This window comes from Podarcis raffonei, chromosome 12 (assembly GCF_027172205.1).
Source record: "Podarcis raffonei isolate rPodRaf1 chromosome 12, rPodRaf1.pri, whole genome shotgun sequence".
NCBI classification, from domain to species: Eukaryota; Metazoa; Chordata; class Lepidosauria; order Squamata; family Lacertidae; genus Podarcis; species Podarcis raffonei.
This window is the reverse complement of record NC_070613.1, coordinates 4,678,702-4,692,521: the sequence shown is the minus strand read 5'-3', so window position 1 is coordinate 4,692,521 and position 13,820 is coordinate 4,678,702. Positions and strand designations below refer to the sequence as shown.

Here is a 13,820-nt window from a genome sequence, read left to right as displayed (position 1 = left end):
AATTATATATATAAAAAAGGACATAAGGAGAGCCTGCAGGATCAGGCCAATGGCCCATGTAGTCCAGGATCCTGTCCCCACTGCAGCCAACCAGATGCCAGATCTCACAAACAGGATGCGAGCACAAGAGCCCTCTCCTTGCCTGAAGCCTTCATTATACACAAGGCTTCCTCAACCTCAGCCCTCCCAATGTTTTTGGCCTACAACTCCCATGATTCCTAGCTAGCAGGACCAGTGGTCAGGGATGATGGGAATTGTAGTCTCAAAACATCTGGAGGGCTGAGGTTGAGGAAGCCCGTTATACACAGCTCTCCTCTTCTGTGGTTTCCAGTAACCCCAGGTCCTGTTAGCTAGGGATGATGGGAGTTGTAGTCCCAAAACATCTGGAGGGCTGAGTTTGGGGATGCCTGCTCTAAGCGGTCCCTATGTGGGGTGAAATGGAAGGTGGGGAGGCCCAGGGCAGGGCCTTTGCAGTGGTGGCTCCATATATGTAGAACTTTGCATTGAAATGTATCTGTCCCTGTCTCTTTGGCTGGCTGGCTAAGATGTACCTTTTCCGGAAGCTGTTTGAAGGAGCTATTGTGGTGTAGTGGTTAGAGGGTCAAACCAGGTTTTGAGGGACCAGGGTTCAAATCCCCAATCGGCCACAAATCTCACTGGATGGTCTTGGGCCAGTCCCTACCTCTCCTGCCTTAAAGGGGTGTTGTGGGGACACTGAAGTCCAGCTCTGAGGGCCATCTGGTGGTTCCTTCCCTGAGAGGTTACAAGGAACCAGGCAGAGGGCCTTCTCGGTGGTGGCACCCACCCTGTGGAATGCCCTCCCATCAGATGTCAAGGAAATAAACAACTATCTGACTTTTAGAAGACATCTGAAGGCAACCCTGTGTAGGGAAGTTTTTTATGTGTGATGTTTTATTGTGCTTTTAATATTCTGTTGGGAGCCGCCCAGAGTGATTCGCCTGGAGCCTTCATTATACACCGTTAGGCGCCAGGCAAAAATGTTCCTTTTCAACCAGGCTTTTGGTTGATCTGATTGACATCCTATGCCCTTTTAAGATGTGTTGTTGTGTGTGTGTTTTTTTGGGGGGGCTATTAAGGAAATCAGCCCTGAGTGCTCACTGGAAGGACAGATTCTGAAGCTGAGGCTCCAATACTTTGGCCACCTCATGAGAAGAGAAGACTCCCTGGAAAAGACCCTGATGTTGGGAAAGATGGAGGGCACAAGGAGGACGAGATGGTTGGACAGTGTTCTTGAAGCTACCAGCATGAGTTTGACCAAACTGCAGGAGGCAGTGGAAGACAGGAGGGCCTGGCGTGCTCTGGTCCATGGGGTCACGAAGAGTCGGACACGACTAAACAACAACTACAACATTGGGTTGTTGTTTTCATTTTTATTATGTACTTTATTGGTTAAACCACAGAGCCTAGGACTTGCAGATCAGAAGGTCGGCGGTTCGAATCTCTGCGACGGGGTGAGCTCCCGTTGCTTGGTCCCTGCTCCTGCCAACCTAGCAGTTCGAAAGCACGTCAAAGTGCAAGTAGATAAATAGGTGCCGCTCCGGCGGGAAGGTAAACGGTGTTTCCGTGCTCTGCTCTGGTTCGCCAGAAGCGGTTTAGTCATGCTGGCCACATGACCCGGAAGCTGTACGCCGGCTCCCTCAGCCAATAGGGCGAGATGAGCGTGCAACCCCAGAGTCGGTCACTACTGGACCTAATGGTCAGGGGTCCCTTTACCTTTACCTATGTACATTATTATGTACTTTTTGATTTTGTATATTGAGACCCCCGGGTATAGGGTAGTATATAAATTCAATAAAACAAAACAACAAGAACAATAACTAGGGGGTTTCAGATGCAAAGGAAGACCCTGAGTGTAGGATCAAGCAAAAAGCCCCAAAAGCAAAAGGCCTGCAAGATCTCTTCTTCTGGAATTTCCAGCAAGGGCCATCCAGAAGCATTGATTGTGGAGCCAAAGCTCTTGCACCTATAACAGCTGTGCAGAAAAGGGGATCTCTGCAGGTGGAACTCACTTACCTTAATTAACATATTATTACTTTCTTCCGTTTATATCCCGCCCTTCCTCCTGGAGACCAGGAGCACCTGTGGACAGTCCATCTCCTGAAATCTTAAAGGTGCCCTGCCTCTTTGCAAGTGGCCAGCCAAACACCATTTCTCTTGACCCTGGCTGTCATTCCCACACCAAACCACACACACACAACTGGACCTGTGTGTGCAACACAGGCAACAAAGCCATTTCACACGCATTCAATACGTTCACAACCACACGCATTGCCGCGAACCTGGAAGCGGCAAAAACGGCCTTAACAGAGAGCGCAGAAATGGCAAAATGGTGTGAAAAGTGCCTAGCAATCCCACAAGCCTTTGCAAGTGTTTTCACAAGAGGCCTTGCACAAACCGTCGAGGCCTATGGAGAGCGTGTGTTTCAGCAAGGTAGCTTGGAGGGAGAAACTGTGGTCGTTTGGTGGATTTGCCACAATTCCCACCAGCCGGACAAGCGCTGCTTGTTTTTAAGAGGGTTTTTCTAGGGTTTTCAGAGGCTTAGGGCAGGGGTCAGCAAACTTTTTCAGCAGGGGGCCGGTCCACCATCCCTCAGACCTTGTTGGGGGCCGGATTGTATTTTTTTTTGGGGGGGATGAACGAATTCCTATACCCCACAAATAACCCAGAGAAGCATTTTAAATAAAAGCACACATTCTACTCATGTTAAAACACCAGGCAGGCCCCACAAATAACCCAGAGATGCATTTTAAATAAAAGGACACATTCTACTCATGTAAACACGCCGATTCCTGGACCATCCACGAGCCGGATTCAGAAGGCGATTGGGCCGGATCTGGCCTCCGGGCCTTAGTTTGCCTACCTATGGTTTAGAGCAGTGATGGCCAAACTTGGTCCACCAGCTGTTTTGGGAATACAACCCCCATCATCTCTAGCTAACGGGACCAGTGGTCAGAGATGATGGGAATTGTAGTCCCAAAACAGGTGGAGGGCCAAGTTTGGCCAGCACTGGTTTAGAGGGTGTCTGCAGGCTTTGTCAATGGGCATTCCCAATATACACAGCGGGTGGTGCTGTGGGTTAAACCACAGAGTCTAGGACTCACCGATCAGAAGGTTGGCGGTTCGAATCCCAGCAAGGGGGTGAGCTCCCGTTGCTTGGTCCCTGCTCCTGCCAACCTAGCAGTTCAAAAGCACATCAAAGTGCAAGTAGATAAATAGGTACCACTCTGGCGGGAAGGTAAACGGTGTTTCTGTGCGCTGCTCTGGTTCGCCATAAGCGGCTTAGTCATGCTGGCCACATGACCAGCTCCCTCGGCCAATAAAGTGAGCTGAGCGCCGCAACCCCAGAGTCGTCCGCAACTGGACCTAATGGTCAGGGCTCCTTTACCTTTAAGTTAGCAAAAATGTATGAGTCAAATCCAAATACCTGCTGGAAATGTAAAGAAAAAGAAGGTACCTTTTATCATATGTGGTGGTCGTGTAGTCATAAAAGCATTCTGGGAAATAATATATAATGAAATGAAAATGAATGTTTAAAATATCTTTTATTAAAAAACCAGAAGCATTTTTATTAGGAATTGTAAGTACCGATATTCCAAAGGATCAGAAAAAACTTTTTATGTATGCAACAACAGCTGTGCGGATGCCACTAGCCCAGAGATGGAAAGAAGATAAAAGTTCCTAGAAATGACAAACCAAGCTGTTGGACTATGCTGAAATGGCAAAACTGACTGGAAAGCTCAGGAACCAAGAAGACAAGAACTTTAAGAAAAAATGGGGGGGGGGGGGACGGGACTACAATTTATTTAGGAAACCACTGTAAGCAGGATTTTAATAACACTTGTAATATAACAAATACTATGGACAATATGGACAGATTTAAAATATTGATATAATATGCATCTGAAAATGTTGACAATAAAGCCCAAGGAGGGGATGGTGGGAAATCTAGAGATTCAGAGAAATCTCTAAATGTTGATATTTATTTGGTATTGTTATAACTCTACACTTGTAAACACAAACAAATTAAAAAATAAATAAATCTTGCAAACCACTTCTGGGAATATGATTGGGAACGCAGTATAAAAGCACTGATAAAAATGATTTACTCTTACATTGACCATTAATCCAGTTTAGTCCTTGCTTGGTTATAAATGCATCAAAAGGGTAACAATATTTTGCAGATTCCAGCAAGGATTTCTGACAGGGTGTGGAACTGATAAGGGCTTGATCAGTTAAACCAGAAATCAAGAATCTTCCATACAAACTTGCTTTCTTGCCTATTTTTATACTACTTGCGAGTATCTCGCCACTTTGAAAGCTGGGCTACCTGTGAGTAAGCCCCATTAAACACGGACTTACTTTTGAGTAACTTTGCACAGATTGCAGTAGATGTTAAGGTGGTCGGTGGTGTTACACAATTAAAAACATTTCCCTTTAACCAATTAATTCACCTATTATACATTATTTTAGCGTTTTAAGTCTTGAACACTGGCTAATGCTTTGTTTGATTTCTTCTTATAGTTCTTTAATTTTATAAAAGAGAATACCAAAAAAACCCAATTAAGAAAAAACAATTGGTTGATGCCAAACCCTTAGCAAAGGCTGGAATCCTATGCAGAATTACTTGAAAGTCCTGTTGACCTCAATAGGTCTCAATAGGCCAAATTGCTTCCTGGAACTCAGCTGGGGTAACTTTTAAGTGGTGCTGGAGGAAGTTAGAGTTAAGAATACAGTATATAAAGCAGGGTTCAGCAAACTTTTCCAGCAGGGGGCCGGTCCAATGTCCCTCGGGGAGGGGCGGACTATATTTTGAGTAAAAAATAATGAACGAATTCCTATGCCCCACAAATAACCCAGAGATGCATTTTAAATGAAAGGACACATTCTACTCATGTAAAAACACACTGATTCCCGGACCGTCCACGGGCCGGATTTAGAAGACGATTGGGTCGGATCTGGCCCCCGGACCTTAGTTTGCCTACCCATGGTATAAGGCATCTGTCCTTAAGTTAACCCAATCACACCACAATCCTAAATATACTCAATAGGTTTGGTAGGCCGCCTGCAGCATACTAAAGTCAGAAAGGAATTACTTTCACTTCTACTATAAAAATTCTTGAAAGCTAATACAGTGGTGCCCCGCAAGACGAATGCCTAGCAAGACGAAAAACCCGCTAGACGAAAGGGTTTTTGGTTTTTTGAGCTGCTTCGCAAGACGAATTTCCCTATGGGCTTGCTTCGCAAGACGAAAACGGCTTGCGAGTCTTGCGATTTTTTTTCGCCTCCCCCCCCCTTTTTCTAAGCCGCTAAGCTGCTAATAGCCTTTTAGCCGCTAAGCCGCTAATCCTTTAATAGCCGCTAAGATGCTAATAGCGCTAATCCGCTAATAGGGTTGCTTCGCAAGACGAAAAAACCGCTAGACGAAGAGACTCGCGGAACGGATTCTTTTCGTCTTGCGAGGCACCACTGTAGCTGGATAGAATCTTTGGAAAGACTGTGGGATGAAGGTATTAGCTTTACTGCATGAAGTGCACTTAACGAAAATGTGATGAAAATGATGTATAGATGGTATTTAACACCATCAAAACTTGCTAAAATGTGTAAGACCAGAGCTAGCAAGTGTTGGAAATGCAAAGAAAAGGAAGGTATATTTTACCACAAGTGGTGGACTTGTAAACAGCTAAAGGCTTTCTGGGAAACAATATATAATGAGTTAAAGAAAAGGTTCAAAAACCAGAAGCCTTTTTACTGGGAATAGTAGGTGAAGAGAAACCAAAAGAAAGATAAAAGACTGTTCACGTATTTTACAACAGCGGCAAGAATCCTTTTAGCTCCAAAATGGAAACAGCAAAAAGTACCAATGAAAGAGGAGTGGCAGATGAAAATGATGGATTTTGCGGAACTGGCGAAGCTGGCGGGAAAAATCCGAAACCAGTGTGATGCAAGTATTCCAAAAGGACTGGAGTAAATTTATACAATATTTGAAAGATTACTGCAAGCCATTAACATCACTAGCAGGGTTGCCTGAAAACTCGCAACGAGAAGCTCTCTCCCTTTTTATTTTAACCCAAATTTTAATGCCTTTTTGTAAAGAGTGAATCTAGAATTGGGAAACGTATATAAAATGCGATGATGTAAAAGGTTGGTTTTGAAAGCCATGAGGCAGGAGGGAAGGAAGGAAGGAAGTGGATGGGCTCTAAAGAGCCAGAGAGGTAAAGTGGATAATGGTGATATGATTGTATATTATTAAATGGGAAACTGATAAAAATTACTTTAAAAAAGAAGAAAAAGCTGGTATTTTTGTATGTTCCCAGTATTACAAGGGCACACTGGACTGATCCTGACCACACACACACTTAGGAGTTGTGGTCTGACTTGGCTGTAACTGAAACTGGGTTATTTTCCAACTGCACTGCACCCCTAGAGAGCGTCAAGTCATAGTTGGGACTACCCGGGGTCATCTAGCCTAACCCCCTGCAATGCAGAAATCTCAGCTAAAGATTCCCGGGCAGTCTTGTTATCACTGCAGTCCTGCAACGCGTTTACTCCTGATTAAGGAAGGATCCGGCCCGAGTCAGCGCGCAAAGAGGGGTCGCAACTTGCACACTTGTTCAGCGGGAAGGAGGAGTCCCATTAAACTTGTGCGCGTAGAGGTTTTGTTTCCAAGTCTAGACCCGCATCGCCACTAACGTGAGAAACCCCTCCCGCAAGACAGTTACGTGTTTCTTGCGTTTTTCTATTGTAAACCGCCTTGTGACCCTCGGATGAAGGGCGGTGTAGAAATTCAATTCAATAAATAAAAGCCAACATTCTAAAAAAGCCAAGACACACTTACCCGGGAGTAAGTTCCAAGGAGCTCAGCGGGCCTTACTCCCGAGTAAGACCTGTCCGGCAGAAGGCAAAGCCTTGAGCGGCTGGAAGAAGGGAAAAAAAGTGGCGGCCGTTGGGGCCGCGATCCCAGGAGCTCGAGAGGCTAATTTAATTTAATAAATAGCAACAATCCTTGAACCTACTCGGGAGTAAAGCCCCTCCTTTGAACTCGCCGTAAAAGAAGACCGGGCGGGGGGAAACGGGCATTTGAGCCCTAACCGCAAGCGACGCCGCAGGCCGCGGGGACTCCTCGCGAGTAAAGCGAGGCAGTTCTCCCTGCGTGAAGCTCAGGATCAGGCCCAGAACGGGGAGGCATTTCCCCGCTTCCGCAGCTGGCGGCCACCGGACTACTCTGAAGTAAAGCGCCTCGCCGAATCGGGGCCGCCACCCCACCCCAAAGGCGAGGAGTCCGTGCGCCCCCAGGCGAGGCTGCGCGCCGTGGCGCACACCTGGAGGAGCAGCGGCGGCGGCGGCGGCGTTGTCGGCGAGGCGGCGGCGTCTCTCCTCCCTCGGGGCCGGGGCCGGGCCGCGAATCAGGTGCTGGGAGAGGAGGAGGAGCCGGAGCCGGAGCCCGAGGGCTGGCAGCGGCCGTCGCCACCAGCATGGCGGAGGGAGCCGATCGCGGCGCCCGGGGGAGCTTTGCGCGCCGCTTGGAGTGAAAGGCAGCGCCGCGGCGCCGCGCGTAAAGTTGCCCTTGCGCTCGCCCGGGGGAAAAGGCGCCGCCACCGCGCCATGGATCTGGCCGCCGCGTGAGCCGGGAACGGAGGGACGGGGAGGCGCAACCGCCCCGCGCCATGGCTTCCAAGGAGCGCCTCTACGAGCTGTGGATGCTCTATTTTGCCAAGGTAGGCGCTTCCCCTTTGCGCGCGCGCTTGCGCCCCTATTTTTTGGGGGGTGAGGCTGCGCCCCTCTTTTTTAGGGGGTCTGTTTCCTTCGCCTTTGGAAACACCTGCGTCGACTCCCCGGGAATAAAAAGGACCTCTGGTTTTGGGGGTACCTGACCCCCCACGCCTGCTGCTTGTTACACCTCTCCTTAAACCCTGCCTCTCCCCCGAATTTAATCCTTTTGTTCCTTGTTTTGCGTTTATTTGGGGTGCGTGCGTTGCACCCCTATTGTTTATTTCCTTCCCATCTCTGGGGGGTACCGGTTGCCTTCTTCTTTTGGAAAATACCCGGGGGGTGGGGGGGAGGGAGAGGTTACCTGCTTGCTCTTAAGTTGTTTGCTCCCTCGCACCTGTCCGCTCCAAAGGAGAATCCAGGTAAATCGAGAACTCTCTTTCACCCTCGATTTACCTGCTCTTTCCTTTTGTTATCGGTTCTGCGGAGAAGAGAATCTTCCGTTCCTTCTTCCCCACGCCCCCACTCCATCAGTTTGCTCCCCACCGACCTCTGCTTCTCCTTCGCACCTTTTGGGGGGGCACCTGCGGCACCCCACAAATCGGCTCCAATTTTTACTTTTGTTTTGTCTTGGCAAGCTCCCAACACCATGGCTTCTTTGGAGCGAACATCTTTCTCTTTCTCTACCCCCCCTTTCAAAACACTGAAGTCAGACCACAACACCTGTTACCTGCGGTTTTAAAAAAAACCACCACCACCACCAATCCTCTGGCTTGGAGATGCTCAGAATTTGAACTCGGTACCTCCTGTACCACTTCCAAGTCCCGATCAAAGTCTCCTGCACCCTACTTGGGTTACCTGCAGTCCATAATGTTTCTTACCTTGTTCCACCTGTCACCCCTTTCTTTGTTCCACCTGTCCATCCCCCCCCCAAAATATTACATGCTCCTTGGAAAGTTCCCTTTGGTGTTGCGGTTCAGGATCCATGACTCTTAAGCCCTACGAAGTTAGTCATCGTGTCCCTTTAACTTCAGTAGGCCTACTCTTGAGAAGGTACAAACCTAGGACTTTCTGCCTTAAGTTTATTGGAGGGGACAGTGTCCATTTTCTGACCCCCTGCTGATGCCCCCCCCCAAAAACTTCCTGGGGTGGGTGACTTTGGACCCAATCCCGTCCCCCTTTGCACCTGTTTACCCCCCCCCCCCATTTTCTTTCATTCTCCTGGGACATCTCCATGCCTGGAAGAGGCGATTTTTTTTCAATGGGAAACTCTGGGTGTACCTTTAACTTGCAGATAATATAATCCCATCCATCTCCATGCGTTTCATGGGGTGCTCCCCCAACTCTCCCACAATTACCTGAAATTCCTGCGCTTCCTATTCCTCCTCGCCAATTCTCCCCGCGCAATGTCTTTAAAGCACCAAAGAAATCTTAATTCCTTTGCTTCCCCCTTCTTGGGCTGTGGGTGGGGGGTGGGTATATGTAGCTGCCAGAAAAAAATCCCTAAAGGGGAGCATTTGCTGGGGGGGGGGGGAGAAAACACCAGGCGCCGGGCTCTCCTTTGCCTATCCTTCCCCTTCGCCGTCTGATGCAAAATAGAATTGCAAATTTTTGCAACCCCCTGCGGGTTCCAGTCGGAGAGCAGGAAGGTGCGCTTTCTATTGTGACCTGTGTGTGGTGGACTTGGGGAATCGCGGAGCAAGTGTGCGCGGGGGGGGGGGGGCGGTTTGGATTGGATGGCCGTCAGGTCACACACACACCCCCCCCACTTTCCTTGGGGACGGAATCTCGGCGATTCACTCTGTGCAAAAACCATTGTTCCTTTTGCAAGGGCAAGGAGAAGCGAAGCTTCGTTTTTGGCGAGTTTCTCCCCCCATTTCCCTCCTTCCCAATTAACACCCCCCTCAAAAAAACCCCCAAACCTGAAGCAGGCCCTTAGGGAATTGCGGCGTGGGAGAGTCGAATAGCTAGTCTACTTCCTGGGTCCCTTTGCTGTGTGTGTGTGGTTTTTGGCTGCTTTTTTTGGACAGGCTTTTGTTCCTGATCTGCTTTTTCTTTTCTCCATTTAAAAAAAGGGGGGGTGGCCGCCTCACTTATGTTTGCATGTGCTCACTCCAGAGACACGTGTGTGTGTGTGTGTGTGTGTGTGTGTGTGTTGTCCGGATCCTTCGGCTGGGTTTTTTGTTTGTTTCTGCTCTTAAATAAATAAATTAAAGACACAATAGCCTGGAGAAGTTTGCATGGGAGGAGGCGCGGAGCAAAGGCATGGCCTCCCTAGGAAATCCTGCTTCTTGTGTGTGTCAGCCCGCAAAGCATCTCTCCTCCCGAGGGGCAGGGAGGAGTCCCTTGCACGTTGATGTGTGCAGGTCACAAATTAAGAAATTACTATTTAATTGGAAAAGCATATCCTGCTCTTGCCGACTCTGCTCAATAATAATAATAATAACAACAACTTATTTATACCCCACCCATCTGGCTGAGTTTCCCCAGCCACTCTGGGCGGCTTCCAACACTAATAATAATAATAATAATAATAATAATAATAATAATAATAATAATAAAATTATTTATACCCTGCCCATCTGGCTGGGTTTCCCCAGCCACTCTGGGTGGCTTCCAACAGAACGCTAAAATACAATAACCTATTAAACATTGAAAGCTTCCCTAAACAGGGCTGCCTTCAGATGTCTTCTAAAAGTTTGGTAGTTTGACATCTGGTGGGAGGGCGTTCCACAGGGCAGGTGCCACCACTGAGAAGGCCCTCTGCCTGGTTCCCTGTAACTTGGCTTCTCGCGGTGAGAGAACCGCCGGAAGGCCCTCGGCGCTGGACCTCAGCGTTCGGGCAGAACGATGGGGGTGGAGACGCTCCTTCAGGTATACTGGGCCGAGGCCGTTTAGGGCTTTCAAGGTCAGCACCAAGCACCCTTTGAATTGTGCTCGGAAACACACTGAGAGCCAACGTAGGTCTTTCAGGACCGGGGTCACGTGGTCTCGGCGGCCGCTCCCAGTCACCAGTCTAGCTGCCGCATTCTGGAATAGTTGTAGTTTCTGGGTCACCTTCAAAGGTAGCCCCACGTAGAGCGCATTGCAGTAGTCTAAGCGGGAGATAACCAGAGCATGCACCACTCTGGCAAGACAGTCCGCAGGCAGGGAGGGTCTCATCCTGCGTAACAGATGGAGCTGGTAAAGAGCTGCCCTGGACACAGAATGAACCTGCGCCTCCATGGACTCCAAAATTACTCCCAGGCTGCACACCTGGTCCTTCAGGGGCACAGTTACCCCATTCAGGACCAGGGAGTCCTCCACACCTGCCTGCCTCCTGTCCCCCAAAACAGTACTTCTGTCTTGTCTGGATTCAACCTCAATCTGTTAGCCTCAAGCAAACCTCATTAGCATATTTAACGCACCTTTAAAGCACTCTAAAGATCCTAGAAGCTGTGTCGTTTCCCTGTTACTGAACCTAGCACCCTTACCAAGCTATAACTTCCAAGGTTCTTTTGGGAGGGGAAAGCCTTGTGCTTTAAATGTACGGCGTGTGCATAGCTGTCACATTCGCTGTACGTTTACAGCACATGTCATGCATGTGGCTTCCCTCGGAAAACCCCGGGAGCTGTAGTTTACCGCCTGCAGTGCTACAACTCCTGGCACCCTTGACAAACTACTTTTCTCAGCATTATTTGCAGGGAGGTGTGTGCTTTTAATATAGGGTGCGTATGCAGCCTGCACGTTCTCAGTGACCATGGAATGAAGAGGGGGAATCGGCAGGGCTGGGAAGCTGGAGAGAGGGCAACGGAATGGAGTGCCTTAGGAAAGGGAGTGGCTGGCGGGGACCAGGAATGTGAAACACTCCACGTTGCGACCTTTCCCTGCAGGGGTTGATGATTTACTGCAGGTTTTGCCAACCTGGTGCCCTGAGATGTTTTGAACCATCAACCCATTTAAGGACCATCAGTGATTAAGGTCAGTGTTGGTGCTGACCTTTAAAGCCCTAAACGGCCTCAGTCCTGTATACCTGAAGGAGTGTCTCCACCTCCAACGTTCCAGCGCTGAGGGCCTTCTGGCGGTTCCCTCCCTGCGAGAAGCCAAGTTACAGGGAACCAGGCAGAGGGCCTTCTCGGTGGTGGCACCCGCCCTGTGGAACGCCCTCCCACCAGATGTCAAAGAGAAAAATAACTACCAAACTTTTAGAAGACATCTGAAGGCAGCCCTGTTTAGGGAAGCTTTTAATGTTTAATAGGTTACTGTATTTTAGTGTATTGTTTGAAGCTGCCCAGAGTGGCTGGGGAAACCTAGCCAGATGGGCGGGGTATAAATAATACATCATCATCATCATCATCATTATCATTATTATTAACTTTCTCCCCCACCTAGCTACTCCTTATACACCCCTTCCAAAATCTGCTCCGAAGGACTGGGTGAACCCTAGAATGGATTTAGGGGTTCACATGGAGAGAAAGGGGAGTTTCCTTGCGCAAATGGAACTTTTTCGCTGGGTACCACACAGGGAATTGTATCAAACCAAGCTTTACTTAGGGTAGACCCCTTGGAAATGGATGGGCCCAGGTTTTCCGTATCCATTCACAAAATAAACGAGTTTATTTTGAGTAGGGCGAACATTGAACGCAAGCCAGTAATTAGGAAGCTTGACAGTTTCAAAATCGTAATTAATGTTTTCACAGGTGATTGTCCCCTCTGAGTGTGTGAATCAGGAGATCGCAGGCAGTGATTTGGGTTGTTGGAATTTATTCCTCAACAGTTTTCAGTACATTCGATAAGAGTCTGAGACTCTTAATCTCGGGGTTGTGGGTTTGAATCCTACATTGGGCAAAAGATTCCGGCATTTCGGGGGGTTGAACTAGATGACCCTTGGTGTCCTTTCGAACTCAAATTCTGTGATTCTAAGAAAAGGAAGGATCTGCTGTTGTCTTTTAAATGTTTCCAAATACAGTATTGCTGGTGACACCTCTACATAACAGAATGCTTAAATCACATTTAAGTGTGCCTTAATTCCCCCCCTTTAGTTATTTCAGGTTAAATACTTGTGGAATGTACGGTGGAGGCAGCGTAGTGAGTGTCATACTTGGAAGACCCGAGTTCGAATCTTACTCGGCCCATGGAGCTCACTAGATGTGACCGTGGGTGCCACTCACCGCCTCTCAGCCGAACCTACCCATAGCTGTCAACGTTTCCCTTTTTTTAAGGGAAATTCCCTTATTCCGAATAGGATTCCTCGCAAGAAAAGGGGAAAGTTGACCGCTATGAATCTACTTCGCAGAGCTGTTGTGGAGATTAGATGGGGAGGGGGGGGGAGAACAGTGGGTGTTGAATAAATAAATAACGAGACCAAAAAGCAGCGTGGACTTTTATTTTTAGCCTTGTTTGCCGAAAGAGATCCTTTGTTTTCCAACCTCCTCAGGCAACAATGACCTGAATTAGGGCTGGATTTGCCAAGACCCTCGTTGGACTAGTGGAGGGATGAGCTGGGGAATTTCCAGTCTCAAGGCACAGATCTAGGGCAGCTCCCTTGTAAGGGGGCACGTATTGCATTCAGAAGGTCGCGGGTTCAAATCCGGGGACCCCTCTCTGCCTTCCATCCTGCATTGTGGAGAATAGCGCTGATTACCTTCCTGGGTAGCAGCAGAGGCACAAACCAAACAACGTTGTCAAACCCTCAAAAAAGTGTCGTGAGGTTTATTTATTTACTTTTAAAATATTTTTTTATTAGGGATTTCAACAAGACATTTTATCAAAAAACATATCATCCTTAATATCCCGCCCTATTTTCCTCCCCTCCTCATAAAATTACTCCTCTTCCCCCTCCAGACTTCCCTCAGCTCCTCTCTCTGGTTTATCAACAAATATTATTCTCTGCATGTTACAAAATTGTATGGATCCTTAATTTACCTAACTGACTATTGTCAATAAAGTTTGCGAGTGTTTATTCAAAACCTGCCAAGGAGTCCAGTTCATTTTGTTGCTTCTTTAAGTACAGTGGTACCTCGGGTTACATATGCTTCAGGTTACATACGCTTCAGGTTACAGACTCCGCTAACCCAGAAATAGTACCTTGGGTTAAGAACTTTGCTTCAGGA

General features: G+C 48.1%; 1 protein-coding gene across 3 annotated transcripts in view; it reads left to right on the top strand.

Moving 5' to 3' along the window:
- The first annotated feature begins 7,360 nt into the window (after positions 1 to 7,360).
- NBEAL2 (neurobeachin like 2) overlaps positions 7,361 to 13,820 on the top strand; it is a 217,823-nt gene continuing 211,363 nt past the window's right edge. For 2 of the 3 annotated variants that reach the window (XM_053409367.1, XM_053409366.1), the window contains exon 1: positions 7,361 to 7,736. In XM_053409367.1, the coding sequence (XP_053265342.1) occupies positions 7,686 to 7,736 (51 nt within the window). In that variant the 5' untranslated portion in view covers positions 7,361 to 7,685. The remainder of the gene's footprint in view (positions 7,737 to 13,820) is intronic. The other variant, XM_053409369.1, reaches the window with a different exon arrangement.